The sequence below is a fragment of the Azolla caroliniana genome, unplaced genomic scaffold (assembly GCF_043228905.1).
Source record: "Azolla caroliniana isolate FFs.n. ecotype wild unplaced genomic scaffold, voAzoCaro1.0.p SCAF_16, whole genome shotgun sequence".
Taxonomy (NCBI): domain Eukaryota; kingdom Viridiplantae; phylum Streptophyta; class Polypodiopsida; order Salviniales; family Salviniaceae; genus Azolla; species Azolla caroliniana.
In genome coordinates this window covers 5,758,847-5,785,456 of record NW_028230451.1, presented here as the reverse complement: position 1 = coordinate 5,785,456, position 26,610 = coordinate 5,758,847, and the positions used below count along the sequence as shown (strand labels likewise).

General features: G+C 37.6%; 3 protein-coding genes and 1 long non-coding RNA gene across 4 annotated transcripts; 3 read left to right on the top strand and 1 right to left on the bottom strand.

Annotated features, from left to right (window-relative positions):
* Positions 1–388: 388 nt before the first annotated feature.
* ATSLY1 (Sec1/munc18-like (SM) proteins superfamily) lies at positions 389–4,142 on the bottom strand. Its single transcript, XM_087332310.1, has 2 exons — positions 3,995–4,142; positions 389–2,444 (listed from the first exon to the last, which is right to left on the bottom strand). Exons 1-2 carry the CDS (start codon positions 4,023–4,025, stop codon positions 643–645), a joined length of 1,833 nt encoding a protein of 610 aa, XP_087188436.1. The 5' UTR covers positions 4,026–4,142; the 3' UTR covers positions 389–642.
* Positions 4,143–5,961: 1,819 nt separating this feature from the next.
* LOC147853795 (phosphoribosylformylglycinamidine synthase) lies at positions 5,962–8,714 on the top strand. Its single transcript, XM_087332719.1, has 5 exons — positions 5,962–6,220; positions 6,992–7,095; positions 7,696–7,809; positions 7,963–8,046; positions 8,301–8,714. Exons 1-5 carry the CDS (start codon positions 6,019–6,021, stop codon positions 8,355–8,357), a joined length of 561 nt encoding a protein of 186 aa, XP_087188845.1. The 5' UTR covers positions 5,962–6,018; the 3' UTR covers positions 8,358–8,714.
* Positions 8,715–10,848: 2,134 nt separating this feature from the next.
* On the top strand, positions 10,849–16,139 carry LOC147853793 (uracil-DNA glycosylase, mitochondrial-like). Its single transcript, XM_087332438.1, has 7 exons — positions 10,849–11,641; positions 12,611–12,831; positions 13,178–13,336; positions 13,421–13,451; positions 13,618–13,753; positions 15,739–15,822; positions 15,921–16,139. The coding sequence occupies exons 1-7, from the start codon at positions 10,849–10,851 to the stop codon at positions 15,985–15,987; spliced, it is 1,491 nt and encodes a 496-aa protein (XP_087188564.1). The 3' UTR covers positions 15,988–16,139.
* On the top strand, positions 14,886–15,316 carry LOC147853794 (uncharacterized). The gene is made up of 2 exons (XR_015531200.1): positions 14,886–15,041; positions 15,229–15,316. It is a non-coding gene; the product is annotated as an uncharacterized LOC147853794 (long non-coding RNA).
* Positions 16,140–26,610: the final 10,471 nt, after the last annotated feature.

Here is a 26,610-nt window from a genome sequence, read left to right as displayed (position 1 = left end):
GTCTGCCCTTTTACACGTCAATCTTAATTAAGACAAGCCATTGCTCATATATGTACCTCCAACATATTCTTCAAAACATGGGAAAAGAGACGTCACAAAATCTATACACTCGGAACCTTGGCCAATGGAGAAAAATACTCGACTCTCTTGCAATCTAACAATTGGGAAATTTCATGTCCCAATTTGAACATATGGCAACAAATGAGTTCCCTATTGTATGCATGTTGCATGTATTTTACATGGGTATTTTGAATGTGTGTAATCTCAAGTGAAGTTTTATTAAATCTGAGCCTTCCAATAGCAGATTGTTGCACACCAAACATTTTTGGCCAATATAATTCTGTAAGCTGCATTACAACATAGCAAAAACTATAAATTCTAGGACCCCTTGGTTAAGTTAAAATATAATTTTAATACTATAAAAAAAAACTCTCAAACTTGATAAGCATATGCTTCCTTGAAACAGAAGAGAGACATCTCCACCCTCGCTCACCAATTATGCCTCAGACGACTAGAACACGTGCCAAGTTTCCTTCCTCAAGTTGAACTTAGCCAACCAATTGATATTGAATTCATAAAAGTGAAAGAAAAAGGCAAAATATATTCAGATTGTTACAAAAAATATGGCTCACATGTCATAGATCATTGCATCTGTATATTCCCTCCCAAACCCATTTTCCTCCCTAATTCTGCCAGCTGTTGCACAAACTCTACTCCTGTTAGCACCTCAGTTGTACCATAGATTATATTCTTTGTGGGTTGTTGCCGTTGTGCAAGCTCTTGAAGACTCAAATATTCATTGTAGTTTCCCCCTCCGATCATAAACACAATAGCTTCCTTAAATGTTCCTTGCAGGTGGCCTAAAGAACTCGACTTAGGAGACCTTGGATCAAAAACAAGATAACCTTCTGTTTCAGGTCCAGGTCTCGCCTCCATTAAGGATTCCATAGCTCTGGTTACAGCAAGCTGCCTTGCTCCAGATAACAAGTTTTTCACACCAGCTGTTACAGCACTAAGTGATTGTCCATATAGCTTTTCAGCCCAATCAACAAGATTGTTTCTACTCCCTGAAGCTGCTGCCACAAGTGTTGAGTTGAGAGATTTCATCTTTTTCACATAAAGAAAAGATGAAATGTCAATATCTGCCTCTTTTAGAGCCCCTTCAATTGCTTCTATTTCAGCTGCAGGTGTCACCTCAATTGCTAGCAAATATACGATCGCAGTTCGGAGTTTGTCTTCCTTTGTTCCCTTGCCTTTGAGAATAGTTAGCAATGCATTTCGATCCACACTTCCCCGTGCAAGCATATCATCTTCTAGGTTGTAATATCCATCTATTGACCTTGCCTTGATTTCACTCAGCAAAGCAGTGGCAAGATTTGTGTGCTTATCTATCATCTTTTTCCTCTCAGTCAACTCTGGAAGAGAGTTGACAGCACTCATTAGATGCTTTGTATTTCCAATTAGTTCTTGATCATCAAAATCCATCTCTCCTTTACTTCCTGCCCTTCTATTAACCGCATCCACATCTTGCTTGTATTTATTCAATTGAGCTTCCACCATTTCAGCAATCTTAGAGAAAGGTGCACTGCTATTCGAGACCCAAAAGGAATCCGAGTCATCTAGTTCATATGCTTTCCCACCCTGAACTACACGGTTTAACTTCATCCCTAAAACATCATGCACCATAGATCTATAACTCCACACATGTTGAACACCAGCAGCAAGCTCAAAATTCCTATCAAAAATGCATAAAAGTGGGCGTTGAAACGAGCTTCCGAGATGTCCAGCTTCTGTGAAGAGGTTATTTCGAGCAGTTAGATGTTCTCTTAATTTAGAGTCCAACTGAGATGCAACCATCTCTGCAGGTCCCCCCTTAGGGCAACGAATCACAGGAACAACTCCTAGGGTTACTAATACACTAAAAAGCCCGTTAACAATGCGTTCTACTGTTGCTTCCACGTCCTTATCTTGTGCTTGTGGATCATTGAGCTGAACATATGTGAGTGGTTGACCTAGAGAAAACATGCCATGCTCCAATGTGATAAATTCCAAATATTGATCAAATATCTTAGAGATGCGTTGAATGCAGTCTGCATTCAGGGCTCTAGACGCAAGTTCTTCCAAAAGTGGACGTGAGACCGAAGAAGAGAAATTTAGATGAAAATTCTCATAGATCCCATTTGATGCATCTTTGATAATCCTTTCCACGTTAGCGATGGTTGGCTGGACAAAATATACTGCAGGAACATCTGGTATAGTCTGTCTTTCTTTATCTATGGTGAAGTAAAGAGTTATCCCATGCTTGCGGAGATCATTAACACGAATCAATGGAGAAAGAATATCACGGCAGAACCGATCAAGTACAAGGACTTTGTATACCTCCTCATCAGCAGTTCCACCACTTGCAACTGATTGGTTCAAGTTCAGCATTTTCACCACAGCATCTGCGTCATAAAATATTAGACATTCACGGTTCAATAAAATAGCCAACATATCTTCATTTATTAATTATGGAATTATCTAAAGGGAAATGTAGCAAATTCAAAGGTTTTTGTTCTAGATTTTCTCAAAATTTGAAGATTTTCCGAACTTCAAGTTTAGAATTAAATGGTCATTCTCAAATTTCCAACATCCCAATTGTTCAGGTTTGGCATCTTTTTGTCACAAAAACAGTATTCTGAGTTTTTTATTAAGCATGTAAAGCAAGATATAAAAGCAAAATTATCAAGACTAGTTCATTGTGATTTTGATTTAACTAATGAATTTTTTCATGAAATAAAAACTCAGTTAGAAAACGTTTAACCTAGTTCTGCTACAGATAATTGACATATTTTCGAAGCATATAAAGCAATATGATAACTCAAAATGCACAATTGCTTCAGATTTTACAATCTTTATTACCTTCCTAAATTTTGCTATCAAAGCCTCATTTTGAGAAAATATTCATTTAAACCTCAAGCTACGAAATCATACATAGAAGTCAAGGAAGTACACAATGCAAAGGAGATATAGAGCAGTCGCAAAATTACTTCTCAAATTTTTTATTTTGCCAATTGGAATTAGTGATGAAGGAACAAACACCAACAAGAACTAATACATTTTGCAGTAAGAATCAACTTGTTGCATTTTCACATAAATTCCTAAATGTTTATGCATAAAATGAAACTTAGCCGTTTGGTTAAGGTTTTCTTTCAAAAACTCTTTCTGCAGAGTATCCAAGAAGAAAAATGGAAAATTCTTTCTCACACAATGTCCTAGACTTTGGATCTACTTCTTAAATCTAGTAACTGCAAAAAAGGATATCCGGTTATCTTCAAAATGAGGCTCTTGCATTAATTGCAGTGCATTCACAGTTCAATTTTTCTCTGATATAGTTCGTAGTTACAGAATTAGGATTTTTCATTACCAATGAATATATAAGATCTATTCATAAAAGAATCTTGCTTTGCTTAGATTGGACCACAATCACAATTTGTTTGGTTTTTCTATAAAAGCCCTAGATAAAGAGTTCAGTTAGTACATTTTTTAAAGAATGAATCAGATCTGTAATATAATGATCACTTTTAAATTTAGGATTTTCCATTTTCTGATTAATAGGATCTGTTCATATAAAAAATCCACGTACATTGAACCACTTTCACAGCTTTGTTTCTCCCTGACATAATTTCTACAAAAAGAATTACGGTTTTTCTTTCCAGAAAATGAATCAGATCTATCCATATAAGAATTTTACATAGATTTAACCACATTCACAGTTTGATTTCTCTTATCTAAAAGAAAATTCCTATTTTTTAGAGATTTAGGATTTGACGTGCCCAGAATGAACCAGATCTGCTCATACAGAAGGTTTCATCAAAAATATGATCGATGATGAACAGGTTTCCTTTCCATTCTAGTATTTATTTTGTTTTCCGTTTTCCATATCCATCCATCCCTGACAAGAATAAACTAGGGAAAGGAATTAGGGTTGGTAGGGGAGAGAGAAGGAGAGAACCTGTTTGCTTCTGGCGAATGGAGAGAGCCATGCGTAAGTAAAAACACGCGGAGGCAGAGAGACGCGCGGATGGAGAATCAGCTACGTCTGTCCCTTGCGTTCCTGCGGGCTCTTCTTCTTCTTCTTCTTTCTTCTTCTTTCTTCTTCTTCTTCGTCCTCGCCGTCGTCGTCTGATCGAGTTTTGGGCTTAACAGTGAAAAAGAGAAGAAAATCGAGTAATTAGTAATTACCAAAAATACCCCTACCCCTCGAGTTTCCAAATATCTCCAAAAATACCCCCCTCCATATCCTCTCCCTAGTCCTTGCCCTTTGCCCCTTCACTAAATGATAGATATGTATAGCTTTCACATTTACATCTTTATACATGAACCAAGTGACTTACCCATGGAACTTGGATCCACTCCTCCGAGACTCTAATATCTTGGGGCACACCATGTTGATCTTTGCCTGACATCCTAGATAACAGTGAGAATGAGAACTCACTATCCGACCTACACATCAGCTTGCGATGGACGACGAACATGATGTTCATCCCCATGCCTGCACTCATTGTATCTGTCTTCGTGTGATCGATTCCTCGACATTTCCGATGATGGAATTTGCAATGGAAATTGAAAGGAATCCTTTTTAATATGACCATGTGCTAAAGCTTTATGCCTTGTAAGGATTCCCTTATGGTGACCTCAATCCGATCAATTCTTGATCCACTAGCATAATATGCAACTTAACAAGATTTGAATTGTGGGACGACAGTGAATAGCAAGGGACAAATTCGGCATCCTTATCAAATTGGTCTTCAAAATGGAATAGATTGGGTTACTCCTCCATAATCATTGCACGTGAAACCAAACCCTCACATATTGTACATATTAACCACAATGATAATCTCCAAAACCTAGATGACTTGTCAACAAGCTTTGAAAAGACCAATCCATCAACATCAAAATTTATTGCTAGCTTGTTTGGATTAGAGAACACCACAAATGCACATTGGCTAGTATGACTATGCTCCTTAAGCATGGCTTAGGCTGATCAATCGAACAAGAACTTGCATCTATGTAGTGGGTTCAAAATAGATTGCAAGAAAAAAACGGGGCGAGCAAATCTCACCCAACATACACTAAAGAGGGTATTCCATAGACAATCAATGGATGGCAAAAGGAACAAAGTCTAAACTAGCTTGAAGAGTCACATATAGCTCTTTATAAGGTAACGAACAAGGTGTTGTGTGCAACCTAAAATATAGACGAGTGGCAACAACCATAACCTACATTCATATGGTAACATAGGCAAAGTGTCGTGGGCTACCCAAACATGGTGCAACCATCAATAATCTAGGAACCCAATTCGGGCGCATTGAGAAACCCCAAAACTTGAAAATGCCAAATAAATCAATAACATACCATCTTGGCAGGCTAGGTTAGGTAGTAATGCATTTCGGTCGAACATTGTTTGAGGTAGGCGCGCGCGCACACGCACACACACGCACACACACGCACCACACTACACATACATATACATATACATATACATATACTTATAGACATAGACATAGACATAGACATAGACATAGACATAGACATAGACATAGACATAGACATACATAGATGATAGATATACATATAAGATATACATACATATACATTATTACATATACATACATAGACATAGACATACATAGATGATAGATATACATATAAGATATACATACATATACATTATTACATATACATACATAGATGTACATACATATATATACATACATACATACATACATACATATATATGTACATGTGTGTATAATGTATGTATAAATATCTTCATTTTGAGTGAGAGCTTCTTATTTATTTCTTCACGACCTTGTGCTCCAAAAGAAAAGAAATTCATAGGAAATTGCAAAACTGTCCTTAGTATAGGGTTCCCCCTCCTCTGTTCCTCTCTCAGGCTCTCTCATCGAATCCGCAGAGGGAGGAGGATTCCATCGTCGATCGAGATTTCTGTCCATCGCTGCTGGCCCCGCGGCCATGGGAGCTCTGGTTTGCTCTTCTTTCGTAGGGTTAGGGTTTCGAACAACGGGAACCTCCTGCCACATATTGAAGCAAGCAGGAAGTCGTCGCGTATTGAAGAGGAGCCCACACTCTGCGCCATCTCTGTTTGTTGCTGTCAGATGTGAGTCCAGAGCCTCCTTTCAACCTCCTCAGGACACTGTTCTAGAGGCCCTCTCAGGTATTCCTCTCATGTTATACATGTATACATAAACGTGTACTATGTATTTATGTGCATGTGCATATGTATATTTATGTGTATATGTATATGTATATGTATACGTGTATATGTCCATGTGTGTGTATACATGGTGAAGATTCTGAAATACCCTCCGTTTTTCTTGAGTTCCCTAAAATTGCCTGCAAATTTCCATTTTTACCAGTCTATTTCTCAATTATATGGTCTATTTTAGCAACTATTTGTCCAATTGATCTGCTGTTTCTTAATTATACATGGTACCTGAGAAATTATGCCAATCCATCATCTTCTTACATTTGAGTAATTATATGGTCATTTCGTTTTCTTCATCTCGGTTATATGTGCTATTGGAGCAATTATATGGGTAATTCACATTTTGTCTGAATCATATGGTCTGAATCATCCCTGTTTTTCATTTACATCTGTTGTTCGAATAATTGAACGGTAGTTTCATTCCCCTTCTCTCTCTTTCATGGGTTTATCAGGGGCACCTTGGAGGTAATAAAAATTTAGGTCCATTTGGGAAAATACAGGAAAAACCATAAATTATTTTGGAGTTTTTCTCTCTATATATATATACATATGTATGTATCTGTGCATGCACTTGTATTTGTGTATCTATAATCTGGGAGTGTATGTGCACATGTACACTCCATGTGTGTATGTATGTAAAGAAGAGCAGGAGCAGAATATATTTGCTGTTTTGAGTTTCAGCGAGTGCATTGTTGAATGTTTCTATTTTTATTTTTTCAGAAGCTGCTAAAGCTGAGGGTAGAACTGCAAGAACCACTAATGTAATCATGGGTGGTACAGTTACTGGAGCAAATGATGATGAATGGAAGGCTTTAAATGAGAAGGTACTTCATCATTATTTTCAGGATTCCTAGCATAGCTCAAGAGCTGTGTGTGCAGAATCTAAAACTGAGAATGTTAAACTGAGTTCATGAACATGGAAGTGCCCTAAACATAGATGAATTGGCATGGGAATATCATGTCAAGTCAATATTATATATCTCTAGTCATACTAAATCATATCATATGAAACCTTTAGAGCCAAACAAGGTGTTTGAAATATAATACTAATTCGTAAATAGATTGGGTGTGACCGATTCAGACAGCTTTTCGTAGGTTTTTGTGATTATATTTGTTTTGTTTATTTTCCTTGGAGAATACTAGAGTAGAGAATTCAGATTTCAAATTTAAAGAAGTAGCTTTGTTAAACGCGGTCAAAGAATTGATCAAAGTGCTATATTGAATATTTTGATATTCTGGATCATATACATCTAAAAAGGATCTGCAACTTATTTGAATTTGGTTGTAGTCACATGGGTATCAAAATGACTTGAACTAAGTGCTCTGGTCCTAACCTGTTCTCCTTGACTGCTCAAAAGCTTTTATGAGTATTAATGTTTTATTAAAGATTCAAATATTTAAACTTTTGGTATTGTTTTGGCTAGGTAAATTCTTACCCTACAAGTGTCAACTTTACGGCAATTGGAAGTGGAGGGGACGATTTTGTTCAAGCTATGATCGGTGCAGTGGAATCTGTTCTTGAGTGTGCTATCTTAGAGGTCATTAATCTTAATCTTGTCATCAGTAAATTATACTACAATGATGGATTTCATCACTTATTTATGCCTAGTCCCTAAATTAATATGGTTATGATTACATTAGAGCTGTTTGAATGAAGTATTTATTGATTATGATGGTTAATGCTTTCATAGGATGATGTGAAGTTGAGTTTGTCTTCTAAAGGAAAATATGTATCTGTAAGGATTGGACCTGTCGAAGTTGACTCCAGTGATCAGGTTTGTTATACAATAAGTTTTTCTGTGCTCTTTTTGTAAATAGTCCATGACCAATGTTATAATTAAACAAAATCTGACCTGAAAATTTCAATTAAATTCCTATAATATTTTATTATATTTTCACATGTAATTTCCTGTTATTTCATGCACTGAAAGGAACGTTTACAATTATTAAGGAAAAACTTCGGAACATGTGTTTGGTCTTTATATATGCACATTTCGGCTGCTATCCTCAACACACCACGTTTTTTCAGGTTCAGGCAGTATATCAAGCTATGAAGAAGGATGAAAGAATGAAATATTTCTTATGAACATTCGGATGGAAAGTAACATTACACCCACAAAGTTCTCACCTCTTTTGGGAGGCAAAAGTTGATTCTATTGTCAAAAGGTCTGTTTAGGTTATGTTAGAGAATCATTTTAGAGATTGTATCAAATGTTGTAGCTTTTCACTGCATGTATATATGATGAATATCCATATATCCCCTGTTGTTTTCTCCAATGAGCTATTGATACGTGCATTCAAGTGCTGTAAATATGATGAGGACATTTGTTAAAGGGATGAAAATGTATAATCAGCTCTTTCAATTCTCATTGAAGTGTTCTACATTTTATAAGAACACTTGCAATATCTCTTCATATATGCATCAGGTATCCTTAAAATTTTATGGGTGATTTTTTGTAGTAATTGAGAAGTTGAAGCTGTAAGTGGGATTTGATATGAGGCCATTAAGATCCCCTAGTATTCCATGTACCCCCATCTTGAAGTATTGTTCTAGTGTGGCAAGGTGCTTCCGATCACATTTGTTTCTTCTGTTTGACTGCTTATTACATGACATATTATGATCAACAATGCATTTTAGTAATTTTATTCTTATCTTTAATCACTCATTGGTAGATCAACTTGTTGGCAGAAAGTGATGAAAAGGGAGGGGAGCTAATGTTATGATATTAGCGATTCCTTTGATTACATGGAAAAGTGTCTTGAGGGTTTCTCTCTTCTCTTTTTCCTGTTTTATCATCGAATTAATTACTTGAGTATCAATGGATTTACAAATGTCATCCTTTAATCTATCTTTGCAATTTGAAGAGGGAAAGAAAGAAATATACAATGAAAGATTTTAAGGGCCTAAATGGCCTATGGCAATGCTAGAGAGATGGAGAGATAAGCAGTTATCTCTTTTATTGTCCATGGGAGACAGATTGTGATCTATGAGATGTGGCATAGCCCATGGTGAGTTCTCTCAAATTTATGACTTTGATGTTTTGGTGTATAAACAACCTAGCCAATTGCAAGGGAGAGAGAAAACTATGGCTTATTAGTAAAAAATTATAATGTTTTCACGTAATACATGAAAAGTAAGTAGTAACTCTTGATGTCCAATAGCATTACTAATGAATGTCCTAAGAGTGCACACTATGATTGTGAGTGAAATTTTTATTAAAGATTGAGTTGGGTTGAAGATGTGTGGAAAGCATAATTGAATGTAATCAGAGGTAGAGCATTTTATCAATGTGTGATACATACATGATACTACATACATTTTTCCCAAACTTGTTAAGGGAAAAATGTATGTAGTCAACTAATCTCGTTGTCTTTGCCCCACCCAACATCTTGCCTCACATCAAAGTGAGTGTGAACTAAGTCATACGGAAGCAATGGTGCAGATGGCTAACAATGAGATGGGATCTAACATGTATCAATGTTTGTGGTTTCCTCGTTCGGCTAAGAATCTGGTTTTGTAGTTAGATGCAACCTATGCAATATAATGTGTGAAGTGTGAGCCTCTGCATTTTTCCCATATCATGATAAATTGGTGTTGCTAATATACCTCATGCACAAAGGAATGTGTTGATGCATCATGAAGCAATTGGGTTGCATCCCGTTTTCTAAACCACTTTTTCATATATTGCATCCAATTGAAACACACAATTTCGCTTTTTTTGCGTGTTTCAGATTTCCTTTCTTGCTTTCCATGCAGCTCTAGAACGTTGGCGTGAGCGACTTTTTTGTACCTTAAGCATGTATTCAACAACCCTTTCCATGGCTATGATCTCAATGGGGAGTGATCCCGAGTCAAGGAGGGTGTTTGACATGGAGAAACATTGTAAGAAAAGTCATTATATAGACATTTTCAAACTCTATCCCAGTGGACTTAGTTAGGGATGATCATTGATAACATCCCTATAGAGAGAGAAGCACTAGCATCACCAAAATGTCTAAAATGTGTCTCTTGGAGACTCAATATCTAATTTCCCACCATTACATGTATTCTCAAATGTGTAATAACCAACACATTCTTTTAGCCTATGATTTGGAGGAACTTCATGCATATACATATATGCTCTCTTGTGATTGAGAGACCGGGAGAGAGGGTTATTTTGGGAAATAGAGCAAACTTAAGTAGAGGGTATTTTTGTTTTTTTTTTCCCTACAAACTCCTCCCTCAAACAAATAAAAATGAAAAAAAAAAACTAAAAACAAAAAAAAAAAGGAAAAGGAAAAAAATAATATTAATAAGAATAAAAATAAAAAGAAAAACAAAAATAAAAAATAAAAAACAAAAAACAAAAAACAAAAAAAAGAAATAAGAAATAAAAAAGAAATGAAAATGAAAATAAAAATGAAAATAGAAATAAAAACTAAAACTAAAACTAAAACTAAAAACAAAAACAAAAAGAAAAAAGGAAAAGAAAAGAAAAAAAAGGAAAAAAAAGAAAAAAAAGCGTATTTAAAAAATAAATAAATATCCATGACACAATTTATGTAATTTACAAAATTTACTCTCTGCTCTTCCTGCAATGGTGCTGTTCTCCTTCAATCTCTCCTCCTCTTCTTCTTCTTCTTCTTCTTCTTCTTCTTCATATTCAACAGCGGCACTCACTTCCCTGAAACGAGGAACGGCATGTTTGAATCTTCCCTCCTTCCACTCCTTCATCTTCCCTAAACATTCTTCACGTCTGTTAGGATCAGATTCTAGGTTTAGAGTTTTGAAAAGCCGAGCCTCTGCACGCATTAGAGAAGAAGAAGAAGAAGAAGAAGAAGAAGAAGAAGAAGAGAAATATGCCCATCTTAGAAAACATGGATTTAGAACGTTGAAAACTGATGAAGAAATCCATTTCGAGGCACTTGCACACTACTTTCCAGATTATGAAGAAAGTGATGTTTTTGCAAGTTCCATGAAGACCTTGAAAGGCTCCATGGAGAGAAACCAGAATTCAGAAAAGGCTCAAACACATGAAAATGTTGCTAAAGTTAGCTTTAATGGAAACAGCCAAGACGACAAGGTGAGGGCAGAGTGGAACACAACTAGTGCAAAAGATGGCTTAAATGGAACCTTGAATGGGAGCCAAAAAGAGAAGAATAGGCTCGAGATGAACAAAACTATTACAAAAGATAACATCAATGGAAGCTTGGGTTTTAACCAAGAAGACAATATTAATGTAGAGATAAACAAAGACACTGAAAAAGATATCCTCCATCAAAACTTAAATTTGAACCAGGATCAGAAGATTAGGGCAGAGCTCAACAAAGCTATTGCTATCGCAAGGCGCAATTCACACGAATGTAACCATAATGTTTTGGGTTCTCGAGGTAACTTCTGATAGAACCCTCCTCTGTTTCCGATTCCTTGGAATGATTTCTGTTTTCTCTGTTTTTCTTTCTTTGCAAAGAACCCTATCTTATTGCTGCCTAATCTTCAGCTTTTTACAAATTTTGCCTGCAATGGTTTTCTGTCTTTGTTATTGTCATTGTCTAGCTTGAGGTATGCATTGCTCACATTTTGGTTTTTTCTATTATGAGGTATGGATATAGCTCATATGGTTACTTGCAATGATTTGTGTGCTTCATTTGCACTGGGAAACCAGCACAAATTAAGACTACATAGTTTCGGTGACGAGTGGGAAGGGTGTGAGTGTAGAGCAGGAGTATGAGAATTTCATGACTTAGGAACGTGGTAAGATGTGAATTTATGTAGGAAAGATGCAAATACATAATTAAAGAGGTCTTGGTAGCCTCACCTCTTAACAATTGAGTAGAGGGTGGACGAACAATATGTCTATTCATGCCTGTTATAAACATGAGCTCCTTCATATATATGCTTCATATTAGCGATGGAGAGGTGTGAAAATAGAATATATGGGACTTAATATTAGTGAGGCCAGATATGAGCTCCTTTAAATTTGTGAAGAGTATTAGCAAATGTTAAATGTGAAAGAGTAGGATAGGCTTGGCACCTAATGATGGTTTCACAAGCATTGAATGAACATGTTGTGATGTTAAGGTGGCAACAACTGATTGGGTTCTAAAAAAGAGGGGAGGCTCTTGTGCAAGGATGAAACATGGGGCTACAAATTTTGTATTTGAGATCATGTCAACCATCATGTTTTTCATGCCAAGTAGGAATCAAACAGTAGCTTACATTATTCTTCATGCTAATATACCAAGCTCACTTTTTTCCTGTAAAATGGATTTCTGTTGACACACACACACACACATAGGCACACATACCTCACAAGTTTCCTGTAATGAATTTGTTTGTTTCATGTACTTGGAAAGCAGCACAAGGATTACCATTTCCAAAGTTTGAGAGCTTGTTGGTGGAGAAATCATGGGCGAAGATTCTTGGAGGAGAATTTGAGAAGCCATACATGGAACGCCTTTACCACTTTCTGAGCCAGGAAGCAGCAGCAAACATTCCCATCTATCCACCATCACCCAAGTTATTCAATGCTTTTAATTCATGCCCGTTTGACAAGGTCAAGGTGGTTATCATAGGCCAGGTATGAAAATTTTCAACTTATGAATGCGAATGAGAATTTTATGATTCAGTCCATAGTGTTAATGACCTCTTTAAAAGGTTTAGGACTATGCAAATGTGATCTCTGTAAGCGTTTGGGGTTTAAAAGTATCAAAAGATGGTATCTTTAAAGTGCTATAGGGTTCTACACTATGCAAAGGCGCCTTTATGATTGTTTTGGGGTTTATGGTTTTAAGACTCTGCAGAGCGGATACCTTTAGATGATTTAGGGTTATTGAAACATTAACTATCCAAAGGTGATTCACTTAAAGGAGTTAAGGTTTAAAACTATGCTCGAAGGTGACCTCTTTTAAACTATGGATTTGTAGGACCCTTATCATAAACAAGGCCAAGCTATGGGCCTTTGCTTTTCGGTAGAGACTGGCATGAAACTCCCGTCAAGTCTTGCAAACATCTTCCTGGAGATTGAAAGTGATCTTAAATGTGAATTCCCTTCTCATGGAAATCTAGAGAAATGGGTTTACCAGGTTTTTTTGGTTGATTTTTCTATTTTCTGTTTTGTTTAAAACTCCTACAATTGTTTTTTGCTTACAAGTGATGTCCTGGAACAGGGAGTGCTCTTGATGAACACAGTGCTTACAGGTGTGGTTGCTATGTTACTTTTGATATAATTATAGGTTAATGCATTGTTTTCAATATATAGTTATGCGGCTAATACTGTGTTTTTTTGAGTATAATGGGAGGGAAGAATTCTTTAAAATTCATCTATAGTGGTCTAACTTGTCCATCTCAACAAATGGATTGGCAGTACGTGATGGCCACGCAAATTCTCATGCCAAAAAGGGCTGGGAGCTTTTCACAGATGCTGCAATTCGGGCATTGGCACAGCAAAGGTCGGGCTTAATCTTCCTCCTCTGGGGGAACTCTGCCCAAGAGAAGATAAAGCAAGTAGCAACTACCCTTCATGTTTGAATATTTTCTTTTACTGATGTGTTCAGTTTGCCATTTAGTGTTTTCCTAACTACATTATTTAGTTTTATGGATCCCGTAATCCATAGGCAGTCAATTAACGTTGTTACGGGCATGACCATATAATATCTCGTGGTCAGAATTTACCGTAGTATTCTTTACACTCTTTTATTGATTTATCCATCCATTTTATTTTAAATTCTCGGATTTCTTTAGTACGTAATTTTTTTGTTTTAACATCGAGAATTCTTTCTGGTACATGTGGTTTAGAAGATAAATCTTCAGAAATAACCAGAGTTTCAGTTGTAACTGTATTGTCGCCAGAACCTAAAAGTTTTTTTAGACGACTCACATGAAAGACTGGATGAATTCCAACAACATGAGGAAGAGCGAGACGATAGGCTGATGACCTAACTTTCCATTGCAAGAGTGCAATGTTTTAAAGAGGGGGAGTATGTTACGGGCATGACCATATAATATCCCGTGGTCAGAATTTACTGTAGTATTCTATACACGTGGATAAGTGTGAGGGTTAAACAAGAGTGTAAAGAAGGGGAGGATTACTTTTAATCCTCGGGGAAGAGCGAGACGATAGGCTGATGACCTAACTTTCCATTGCAAGAGTGCAATGTTTTAAAGAGGGGGAGTATGTTACGGGCATGACCATATAATATCCCGTGGTCAGAATTTACTGTAGTATTCTATACAGGTGGATAAGTGTGAGGGTTAAACAAGAGTGTAAAGAAGGGGAGGATTACTTTTAATCCTCGGGATTGAGACAACCCATTAGGCTAATTGTGAACATGACTGGGGGCCTTGGGTATCGCTATAAATAAGAGGCCTAGCTACCCTCATTTCATGATCTTGTTGACTACGTCGAGACTCTGTCTTGTGGTGGGTCAACTCTTGTAGCGAGCGTGCTGGCACTAGGTACGACTCGACGCCATGACAGTGGTATGGGATGCCGATCAAGGCTCGAGTTCGTCTCGATCCCTTCGCTTGGGGGTGGTCGGGTGGATCGGCACCCTTCTTTCTCTCTCTCCTTTCTATCTAGATCTATATTCTATCCTTATCTAATGCTTACATTAGTTCATGTCTCTAATAAATGTGCTGCAAGAAATATCATATGGGGTAAAACTCATTGTTTATGGCTGAATTAGAAGACATACTCACACTTTTTATATACTAGCTTGAGAGGGTGTTTCATAGATGTTTGGTACATTGAATGGACGATGGGAAAAAAGTTTTATGAAGATTATGCAAGTCCTTGCTAATATCTCCAGAAGGCTGCTACACAGTTTCAAGGATAGAAAAACAATTAGTTCTCATATGATATTTTCAGTCTTTGTCAAAAATAGATTATTGCCATCTGTATTTAAGATGCATGGGCAAATAGTTTTATGAAGATTATGCTAGTCCTTGCTAATATCTCCAGAAGAATGCTACACAGTTTCAAGGATAGAAAAACAAATAGTTCTCATATGATATTTTCAGTCTTTGTCAAAAATAGATTATTGCCATCTGTATTTAAGATGCATGGGCAAATAGTTTTATGAAGATTATGCTAGTCCTTGCTAATATCTCCAGAAGAATGCTACACAGTTTCAAGGATAGAAAAACAAATAGTTCTCATATGATATTTTCAGTCTTTGTCAAAAATAGATTATTGCCATCTGTATTTAAGATGCATGGGCAAATAGTTTTATGAAGATTATGTTAGTCCTTGCTAATATCTCCAGAAGAATGCTACACAGTTTCAAGGATAGAAAAACAAATAGTTCTCATATGATATTTTCAGTCTTTGTCAAAAATAGATTATTGCAATCTGTATTTAAGATGCAAACAATGTGGTTACTACTTATGTGGCCGAATGATAGTTAAAGTTCTTGTCGATATTTATAGATTATCATTAATTCCTTGTATCTTCCTAAATTGGATTCACGAATGGTTCTTTGCGCAGACTGATCAATAGAACAAGCCATTATATCCTTACGGCATCCCATCCATCAGGCCACTCTGCTCGAAAAGGTTTCTTCAATTGTAGGTATTGCAATGGATTATCCAAGCACAAAAAATGAATACATTATCGGTAAATTTAATTAAGAAGCTGTGGTTCATGTTATGATGCCATTTGTTCCACAGGCATTTCTCCAAGACAAATGAAATTCTAGTAAATCAAGGGTTACTTCCAATCGATTGGCAGCTGTAGACAAAGGAACAAATGATATCGAGCCATTTCTCCCCCTCATCTTTGTGATGGATAGATAATGGTAAGCAAACCCAGTGTGTCATTGTGTACATTGAAACTAGTGCATTATTTACAGAATTTCATCAGTCGAATGATAAATATTAAGCCATAACCTCACCGCCAGACTTTAGGCTTAAGAAAGTATGTTTTTATTATTATCATTCAGCTATTTTGTGCTATTGCTTGCCCCCCTCATTCATGTGTCCTTTACTATTGGTAGATCTATCAGAAGATCGAAAACTGGAGCTGATTTGGGCAAATTCATCTTAATGTTGACTTTTGGATCGGTAGATTCCAGAGGCACAGAAAAGTTGTACTAGGTCACCTCAAGTAAAAGCAAATATATGGAATTCATTACAGTGTTCCCTGTACATGAGCATCAAGAGTGTGTCACTTATCTATTCCACATATAGGTACACACTACATGACCATGATTCTTCTGGTCATGTAGGTGATATTTGAGTCGTGAGGATGATAATAAAATCTTTCTATTCCTCCCTGGGAGAATTGGTGGCTTCTACTACATTGGTTGGTTGATGACACTTCAGCAGAACCTTCCTCAATTCAATCCTTAGATTAGCACATTGAATTGAGTGACAATTGCGCATCACCAACTTCTTCCACAGGCCCAAAATTCTGTTGATATGTTAGAGTCACCATTGAATGCATTGAAGAATGCTTATGATAACCAAGACCAAGTATAGGGGTATAATCCACATGGGCCATACCATGATGAGATCATGTAGATCATTGCTTGCCATGTTCAATTCACATGCTGATGCCTAGATGCACTCGGTGAACTTCGCCATAGGCTGGTGCGCGCCATTTTTATTTTGTTTATTATCATTGATATTAAGGGGTCTACAGCTTTTCTTATTGTTTCAGTATGGATAACATGAATTCACCTATATTTGTAATCATGATTTGTCTCATACGTTGATTTTGGTTTGATATGTCAGGATATGTCTCATATGCTGGTTTTGGTCTTGAATAAATATCAATATATGTTTCTTTCCTTCGCCATTTTTATAAACAAGAAAGAAGTTAATCTAACTAGTGGCAACTCCCATATTTGGAGAAGCTTTGTAATGTGACTAGCTTGGCTCTAGGCTTTAGAACCACATTGAGTGGTTGTACGCTACCTCTCTACCGCCTTTGTATTAAAGCAAAAGGCGTAATTTACAATTGTGCATTACCTTCCACTTAGTATAATCTCCATGAAGTTAATGTATGCTCTTCTCAGTGTGTAAATGTCTCAGGTGTGCTTGATTGTAACTCTTAATTGTTTGTCACTGCATGTAAAAATGTACCCAGGGAAATGGACCCAGTTCTTTGCTTTTTTAATCATGATGATTCAAGGAGTTGGATGTCCATACACAATTTTAGTAACCTGTGAGCTCTTGATTTGATCCCTAAATTATTTAATTTTAGGTGGTTCAAGCTTCCTCATGTTAGGTTATTCTAAAATTATGTATCTCTGAGCCTCTTTGGAAGTATTAATCATAAATTTGGGAGTTTTCAAGAAGGTTACATAGAAATCATTATTGCCAACTAGTTTCAAATGATATGGTACATTATATATTACATTGCATTAGGGCCATGCTTATATTTGAGCATCTAAATATGGTAAATTGCTTACGATGAATTTTTATTTTAGTCTTCGTGTTTTGTTGGTGATGATCACCTTGGACTATAGAAACTAGGATATGTTTAGAAGTACTTGATATGAATTTTAAATATGATACTTACAAACACTAGCAATATTGAGAATCGAGTAGATAGGTATATAGAGTTACAACTGCAGAGATGGATATATGAAAACAGAATTTCTATTACATATGAGAGTAGTTCAAAATGGTAGTTTTCCCATGCGCTCACACCTTAGAGCTTAGATAGGATATGGACCGGCTCACTACAAAATTAGTGGGGACTAATGATCAATCTGACCACTGTGTGAGAAAAGTGACTTATAATCTATGTTTGGTCTTAGTATAAATGTGCAAGTCAGTTGACAGTAGTGGAGATATTCCTTTTCTGTCAACTGACTTGTCATTTAATATGACCCAACTCCCTAGGTACAGGCTAGTGCTACATAATACTTATCTTGAAGTCAATGACGCATACTTCAAGACTAAGTACATCGTAACTTGCCCACGAAATATTCTAGCTGACTTGATTAACCAATCCTTTTATCTATTTCTCTCTTTCCTAAATATATTGTGTCCTACGCATCTACGGTTTCCTAGATTAGCACCTTATCGACCCATATGGTCGAGTTGCACACTAGCCGCTCCTCATTTGGGGCGCTATCACAAAATGTGCACTCTAAGAGCACATATGGGGATAGATTTACAACTTGGGGCTGATCATTGATTATATCTAACACGCCCCCTCAATGATCAACCCATTGAGTTCACTTGGAATTGGGCCAACACCTAGTCGTCGAAGGTGTTGTTGCAACTGTTCTGCTCCAAGCGCCTTTGTGAAGATATCTGCAGCATTTTCTGATGTTGGACAGTACTCAAGCTCCACAATCTCATCATTTATTAGCTCCCGCACATAGTGATACTGAATCTCTATGTGTTTAGTACGTGCATGAAATACGGGGTTCTTGGCAATGGCCATGCAACTCTGATTGTCACACCTCAATACCGTTGCCGTCCTTATTGGGACTGCCACATCCATAAGGATTCTTCTTAGCCAAACTACCTCGCATGCCGCTATGCATGCTGCTTTGTATTCTGCCTCCGTTGAAGATAGTGCCACTGTTGGTTGTTTTTTACTACTCCATGAAACAGCTCCAGATCCTATTGAAAAACAATATCCAGAAACTGATTTTCTGGAATCACTATCTCCAGCCCAATCGGAGTCGCAATATCCACTAAGTTGGTCAATTGTTGGCTTGTAGAAGATTCCATAATTTAAAGTACCCACAATGTACTTTAATACACGTAGAGCAGCTTTCCAATGAGTCTCCTTCGGCTTGTTGCTGAATCGACTCACCACATTGACTGCAAAACAAATATCCGGCCTAGTGTTGCATAGGAAAATTAGACTTCCTACTAGTTGTCTATACTTCCTTATGTCAACCATTGGTGATGAGTCTTCTTGGGATAGCTTGCAGTTTGACTCCATTGGAGTCGACTTCGACTTGCTGTCCATCATCCCGAAGGTCTTCAAGATCTCTGTTGCATACTTTCTTTGTGACATGAAGATGCCGACCGAGGTTTGCCAAACCTCAATTCCAAGGAAGTAGTGTAGAATCCCCAAGTCTGTCATTTCAAACTCAGTTTTCAAACACTCTTGTGTTTGGCCAATGCACTCTTCATGGTCACCAGTAAGTACTAGATCATCCACGTAAATGATAATGATGACTTGTTTCCCGTCCTTCATTTTGACATACATACTTGCATCCGAAGCACATTGCTTAAAGTCGATTGATCGTAAGAAGCTGTCTATCCTCTTGTTCCAAGCTCTTGGTGCTTGCTTTAGACCATATAGTGCCTTCTTCAGCTTGCAAACTTTGTTTTCTGAATTCGGTATCTCAAACCCCGGTGGTTGTGTCACATATACCTCCTCCTTGAGATGCCTATTCAGAAATGCTGATTTGACATCCATTTGATAAATCGGCCATCCTCTTGAAGCAGCCAACGCTATGACCATTCGAATTATTGTCATGCGAGCTGTCGGGGCAAATGTTTCTTGTACATCGAACCCTTCAATTTGGGAGTATCCTTGCGCTACTAGCCTGGCCTTGAATTTCTCCAAAGAGCCATCAGCTTTATACTTTACTTTCCATACCCACTTCGTGCCTATCACCTTCTTCTTTGTTGGCCTCTCTACCAACTCCCATGTGTCATTTTTCATGATGCTATCATATTCTGATATCATCGCCTCTTTCCACTTCGGGTCGGCCATAGCTTCCTCCACCGAGGTCGGCTCACTCACTGAGCCTATGATGTCCACCATCAGAGCCATGTTGACAATGTGGTCAGAGGTTCTTCCTTGCTCCTGTATTCTTCTTGATCTTCGTAATCCATCAGTTGAAGTTTCAGGAAACTCAACTTTAGGAGTATGATCATTGAAGAGTTGTTGAGCCCACTTAGGTATTTTCTTTACATGTGGGACTGGCATAGGCTGAACTAGTGAACCATTACCATCAGATGGTTCAGCTTCCTTTTTTGGATAATGGGTCGGGATTGGGTAAAATACTTCTTCAGTTGATGAGATAACTTGAGAATCGTTGTTCTCAGCTAGCTGTGGTTGTTCCTCATCGAACACCACATCGCGGCTTGTCAATATCTTTCTTGCCTCTGGATCGTAGAGTCGATAGGCCTTTGACTCTTCACTATATCCGAGAAAGATACACTTTTTGCTTTTAGCATCCAACTTCTTTCTGCTCACATCTGGAATATGTGCGTAGCACATACACCCAAAGGTTCTGAAGTGCAGCACTGAAGGTTTCTTGCCTGAATAAGCTTCTTGGGGTGTTTTCCCTTGAAGTGCCTTCGTGTAGCTCCGATTGAGGATGTAAACTGCTGTGTTCACTGCTTCAGCCCAGAATGGGTCGGGCAGCGCTTGTGCCTTCAACATACACCTAGCCATCTCGACAACTGTTCGATTTCGACGTTCGACAACGCCATTTTGTTGTGGGGTGTAGGCAGTTGTAAGTTGGCGCTTAATTCCATGCTCTTTGCAATACTCACAGAATTCTATTGATAAGAATTCTCCACCTCGATCAGAGCGTAGCTCCTTCACTAACTTTCCAGACTCTCGCTCGACAAACTTATGCCATCTTTTGAAGATTTTAAAAGCTTCAGCCTTCTCCCGAAGGAAGTAAACCCACATCTTTCTGCTGAAGTCGTCGACTATTAGCATATAGTAGAGAGATCCACCCATTGCAGGAGTCACCATTTTTCTAGAGAGGTCAATGTGTATTAGCTGTAGAGGAGTCTTTGCCCGATTTTGACTCTCTTTTGGAATGGCTGATCTTTGATGCTTGCCCATCATACAAGCATCACAAACATGACTTAAGTCAGATAGGGTTGGCAACCCAACTACCATATTCGACTTCTTCATCTCCTTCAACACAGCAACGTTGAGATGCCCAAATCTCTCATGCCATTGCTTTGTGTTGGTACTTGTGCTGTGGTCAGTAGAAATGGTAAACGCGCTCAGCTCATAGAGATTGTTGCGCCTCACCCCTATTCCTACAACCTTGCCAGCAGAATCTGTTATTTCTGCACCCGACTTCTTGAATCGAACATCAAGACCCTTGTCAGTCAGTGCAGAAATGGACAGTAGATTCTTCTTCAGATCTGGCATGTACAACACTTGAGAGAGATGCTTTGTCCCACCGGTCGTTGCTTTGAGGGAGACGGTTCCGGTTCCTTTGGCCGGACATCGAGCATTGTTCCCGACCACAACATTGATGGGCTCTTGTAGAGGTGTCCAAGAACTGTACCAGTCACGATTACTGGTCATATGTCGGGATGCTCCACTATCGAGAATCCAAGACTCATCAACAACTTGAGTGTCAACTGAAGAACACACTTCTTCAGTTGCGACCCATAACTCAAGTTCATCTACGACATTGTTAGCGGACTCGGGCTCTCTCCAAGAAGTCTTATTAGAACCATTCTTCTCATCCGCCATCTTCTTTCGACAATCCTTGATTGTGTGACCCTTCTTGTCACAGTAGAAACACGATCCATTGAACTTCTTCTTCTTCGGTATCCTATTCGCATTGTTTGAATTGGATGCCCCTTCACCCTTAGTCCTAGAGACAAATGCTGAATCTTCCCTTTCTTCTCTTGTCTTCAGCCGAAGCTCCTCTTCAAGCAGCATTGCACTTAGTTCATCAAATTTTAAAGGAGTGGGTCGAACCTGAGTGTTCAATGCTGTCACAATGCCATCATACTTGAAAGGAAGTACTCGAATGCACCGACGAGCCATATCCTCTTGAGAGACGACTACTCCTACAGCCGCCAGCTGATCTTGAAGATCCTTAATCCTTTTTACAAAGGATTCTACTTTCTCTCCATCAGCGAGCTTCTCTGCAGCAAGCTGATTTTCGAGGTTTTGTATCCTTGTATAGTTTCTGGTCTCATACTGGCTGGCCAATATGCTCCAAGCTTCATGTGCCCTAGTTGTATGTTGCACTAGTGTTAGTACGGAGTCACATACACCAGTGACTATGGTACATAGCGCATCAGCATTCCTTCTCTTCCAGGCTCGAAGTAGATCAGCATTTGGAGGAATTGATGTGGTAGGGTGTGCGGGGTCAAAGGTTGCCATGGGCTCAGGGTCTCCCCCTGTGGGTCCCATGATTGTTTCCAACAACTCGTAGGAATCCAAAATGGCAGACATTTTGAACTTCCATAGAGTGTAGTTGGTTCCATCTAGCTTTCCATCAGACAATGGAGGTGGGCGAATGCGCAATGGAGCAGCTGCAACATTCGTGGACAAGGCCATTGATACTCTGTCTCTCTCTCTCTCTCTCTATTTCTCTCTGTTGCTAGACAGCAACTACCCGTATATACCTAATCTAGATCAACCTCTTCGCTCTGATACCAAATTAGAAATATTGAGAATCGAGTAGATAGGTATATAGAGTTACAACTGCAGAGATGGATATATGAAAACAAAATTTCTATTACATATGAGAGTAGTTCAAAATGGTAGTTTTCCCATGCGCTCACACCTTAGAGCTTAGATAGGATATGGACCGGCTCACTACAAAATTAGTGGGGACTAATGATCAATCTGACCACTGTGTGAGAAAAGTGACTTATAATCTATGTTTGGTCTTAGTATAAATGTGCAAGTCAGTTGACAGTAGTGGAGATATTCCTTTTCTGTCAACTGACTTGTCATTTAATATGACCCAACTCCCTAGGTACAGGCTAGTGCTACATAATACTTATCTTGAAGTCAATGACGCATACTTCAAGACTAAGTACATCGTAACTTGCCCACAAAATATTCTAGCTGACTTGATTAGCCAATCCTTTTATCTATTTCTCTCTTTCCTAAATATATTGTGTCCTACGCATCTACGGTTTCCTAGATTAGCACCTTATCGACCCATATGGTCGAGTTGCACACTAGCCGCTCCTCATTTGGGGCGCTATCACAAAATGTGCACTCTAAGAGCACATATGGGGATAGATTTACAACTTGGGGCTGATCATTGATTATATCTAACAGCATATTCATCAATCTTCATAATTGTCAAAATTCATATAAGCATGCAATGCATATGAAAGATGCTTTTCTTTGTCATAATTCTCCACCTATTGGGCATTTGTAACAATTCTAGTAGCAAGAAGACACTGATAGTAAGTCTAATGGCAAATACCCTACCTTCCACTACATGTTCATTTTGAACATTGTATGAGTCATGTTCCTTTTGTCGTCATGTTTTAAGATGAAAACTCACATGTTTTGTGAATGGCAAATACCCAACCTTCTACTACATGTTCATTTTGAACATTGTATGAGTGATGTTCCTTTTGTTGTCATGTTTTAAGATGAAAACTCACATGTTTTGTGATGCCTTAAGTAAAATAGACAATAGTGTTACTAAATGCAACATTTGCCTCCCCATGGGTTTAACCCTTGGGGTTAGCTTCGCTTCTTTCGTTCCATATGATTTGCTGATTGAAATCGTGGATCTATCCACTTTAGTTAATAAATGATGTTATTTTGGTCATTTTCTTTTACTATAGTATCAAAAAACCTCATATCATCCTTATCATGTCTATATTTTTTACTTGGTATTACTCAAGTTTAATAGTTATGGTCTTTTGCCCATAAAATATATTTCGAAGTGGTGGACACACACACACACACACACACACACATACACACACCCCTCTCTATAGATAGGCCACACCATAAACCAGTCTTGAGGTGGAGCAATTTCATTTGGCATATCCAATGGAAAATGTGGTTTGTGATTGTAATAGTGGATGACCATTAGGAATGTTGTTTGATGGGAGACAAAAAGATTGTGTGTTGAACCCCTACATTGTCAAGTGGCATCTAATAAATTAGGGGGGGAAAGGGTTTAATATAGATATGAGAAAGTTGGGAACCAACGCTTGGTGCATGCCAAGTAAGAAAACAGAAAGGAGTCTATGCATTTGTCATGCTCAGAGTTGAGCTCTAAATGCAAGGCCTAAGTTGACTTATCAAACAACTTTCTAGTAGGGAAGAGAGAGAGAGATGATTGCCCTCACACAATTACTTTTCCCCCATGGGACCTAGAGTTCTTGGAACCATATGAACATTCGTTTCACACAACGCCATTACAAACTTTATGAAAATAATGAGATTCTTCCAAGTCATCATGATTTATTCAAGAGCTAAGATTAGGGAAACATCAAACACGAAATATACTCATTTAACAAGCTTGTGAATAGAATCGTTAAACTTTGGCGGACATTGTAAATTAAGTCATTAGAAGATATTATGAAGGGGATATGTGTCCCTTGATAACCATTTGATGCCGCTTGAGATCTAAATGTGGGATATGGAGGCAAATCCATGACGATGTCAAAAAATGGAAAAGGATGAATAATGTGAGAGTAGAGAGCTATCGGAAGGTCAATAAGATACATTGAATGAAACCATAGAAGAGATACATGGAAACTTTTGGAATAGTGAGGGGTTATTATTTACTCACGCCAATGATGTTCCTTATGGTCAAACTCTCTCGGTCTCTCATTTGGACGCAACTTACGTATTTCTTTTGTCGCATGCAAATCCCAAAGCATCATATATTTTAATGAAAATAAACTAAAAAAACCCTATATTGCCAAAAATATGAAAACACAATATAAATATTTGAATTATTTCGGCTTATTTTTTTTGTTTCCTTGCAACATTTTTTATCAAGCTATTTCATGACATAATATTGTCGGGAAAAAGTTGGATGCTAGCAACAAATATTGATTTTTGCTGACCAAAATTTGTGACATTTGACTTGAGTTAGTCACACGCAGTTGATGGTGGCCAAGCAATTAATGCTTTAAATCTATCCATTTATTTTTTATCTTCATGTTTAAATTTATATATATTTATCTTTACAAGTGTTCCGGTTTTATAAATACCACTTCTAGAATGATATGGTTTAACAATCATATCAATAGTTTGAAAAAATATTCAATAGTGACCCTTCTCCAACTTCTGCTTTAATTTCACAATCATATTTACCCTTTTGAGAGTCACAATGGTGTAAAAACCTATTCTAATCGACAAGGATTATAAAATTTCATTATAATGTCTCACAAGTTTTGAAAAATATTCATTGACGATGACCCTTTTCAAAGGATTGCAACCGACAAGGTTGAGTGTTCAACTAATCCGATATCCATGCAAACTCACATAAATGTGTAGATGAAGCAATCAACAAAGCAAATACGTAACACAAAGGCATAATCTTTCCACGTGTCACAAATTACAATCAAATGAGGCAATCATTTCCTTATCCTTTGCTTTTATGGTATGGTACAATTATGATGGTTTTCCATCTCCTTGACTCTATCTTATGAGTATCTTGGTTTATTGTCCTTGTGAGAAGTCTAGTAAAGCATGCACATAGGATTGCTTCACCGAACCAATCTAGATTCTAGTATATATGTGAGTTACTCAACATTGAATGCTACGTAGGCAATCAAGCGTTATTAATGAATCGACATAATGGCAAATTGAGAGATAGGTGTATAAATAGAATAAATGTGTGGAAGGCATTTTATTAGTAAAAAACATGGGCTACACAAGCTTTGCGATACTTAACACATACATAGTCCATTCCTAAATCTTTAGAATTAAGAGAGAATTCCCCCACTTGCTCTTTAGGATGCCTGAGTAAAAAAACAATCAATGTGTTGAGAATATAACCAAAACACATATTTTAAAGTCGGGGACACTCAAGATAACATAACGTTTGTGAATTTGAGGAGCTTTCAATTATAAGTGTGGAATGCTATAACTAGGTAGGTCAAATGTGTAGGGCAATGCCAGAATTAGTGCACCATAAACTACACCTAGTTGACACATCACCTATGCTCATCGTAGATTCAATACAATGTAAGAACTAATAAGGAAATTCCTCTTGTCAAAATGTAGCCTCGATATTATTTACTAGATTTGATGGGATTGGGAAGTATATCTCAACATTGTTTTGTAACCAATCTTTAGTTATAGGTTAGCATTCCACCGCTATTTGGATGTCTTGTCTTCCATGCCTAAAGCTCACTCACTTACACTCTATCTTTGATTGACCTCCTCATGGATGATAACAACTCTATTCAATTTAATTCTATTGTAAGATGTTTACCTCGTGTTTCGTTTTGCAGTCCATTTTGGCTTCTTAAAACACATTAATATAAGCTTGCTTTATTTCCTTTCTTTATCATTGTTGGCATGGTATTTTACATCGTATCATCAAAAGCCAACTATTTGACGGAACCGATACCATAGCTCGGAATTGGTCTCTCAAGTATTATAGAAAGTGCTCTCTCTCTCTCTCTCTCTCTCTCTCTCTCTCTCTCTCTCTCTCTTATGCCGCTCGGCCTC

Bases quoted from the DNA above. Each gene is read 5' to 3' on its own strand.
- LOC147853795 (XM_087332719.1), top strand. From the start codon at position 6,019: ATGGGAGCTCTGGTTTGCTCTTCTTTCGTAGGGTTAGGGTTTCGAACA. The intron at 6,221-6,991 runs GTATTCCTCTCA...TTATTTTTTCAG, and splicing joins TGTTCTAGAGGCCCTCTCAG to AAGCTGCTAAAGCTGAGGGT. The intron at 7,096-7,695 runs GTACTTCATCAT...TGTTTTGGCTAG, and splicing joins GGAAGGCTTTAAATGAGAAG to GTAAATTCTTACCCTACAAG.
- ATSLY1 (XM_087332310.1), bottom strand. From the start codon at position 4,025: ATGGCTCTCTCCATTCGCCAGAAGCAAACAG. The intron at 2,445-3,994 runs GTTCTCTCCTTC...TTTATGACGCAG, and splicing joins CATTCGCCAGAAGCAAACAG to ATGCTGTGGTGAAAATGCTG.
- LOC147853793 (XM_087332438.1), top strand. From the start codon at position 10,849: ATGGTGCTGTTCTCCTTCAATCTCTCCTCCTCTTCTTCTTCTTCTTCT. The intron at 11,642-12,610 runs GTAACTTCTGAT...CTTGGAAAGCAG, and splicing joins TAATGTTTTGGGTTCTCGAG to CACAAGGATTACCATTTCCA. The intron at 15,823-15,920 runs GTATTGCAATGG...TTTGTTCCACAG, and splicing joins AAAGGTTTCTTCAATTGTAG to GCATTTCTCCAAGACAAATG.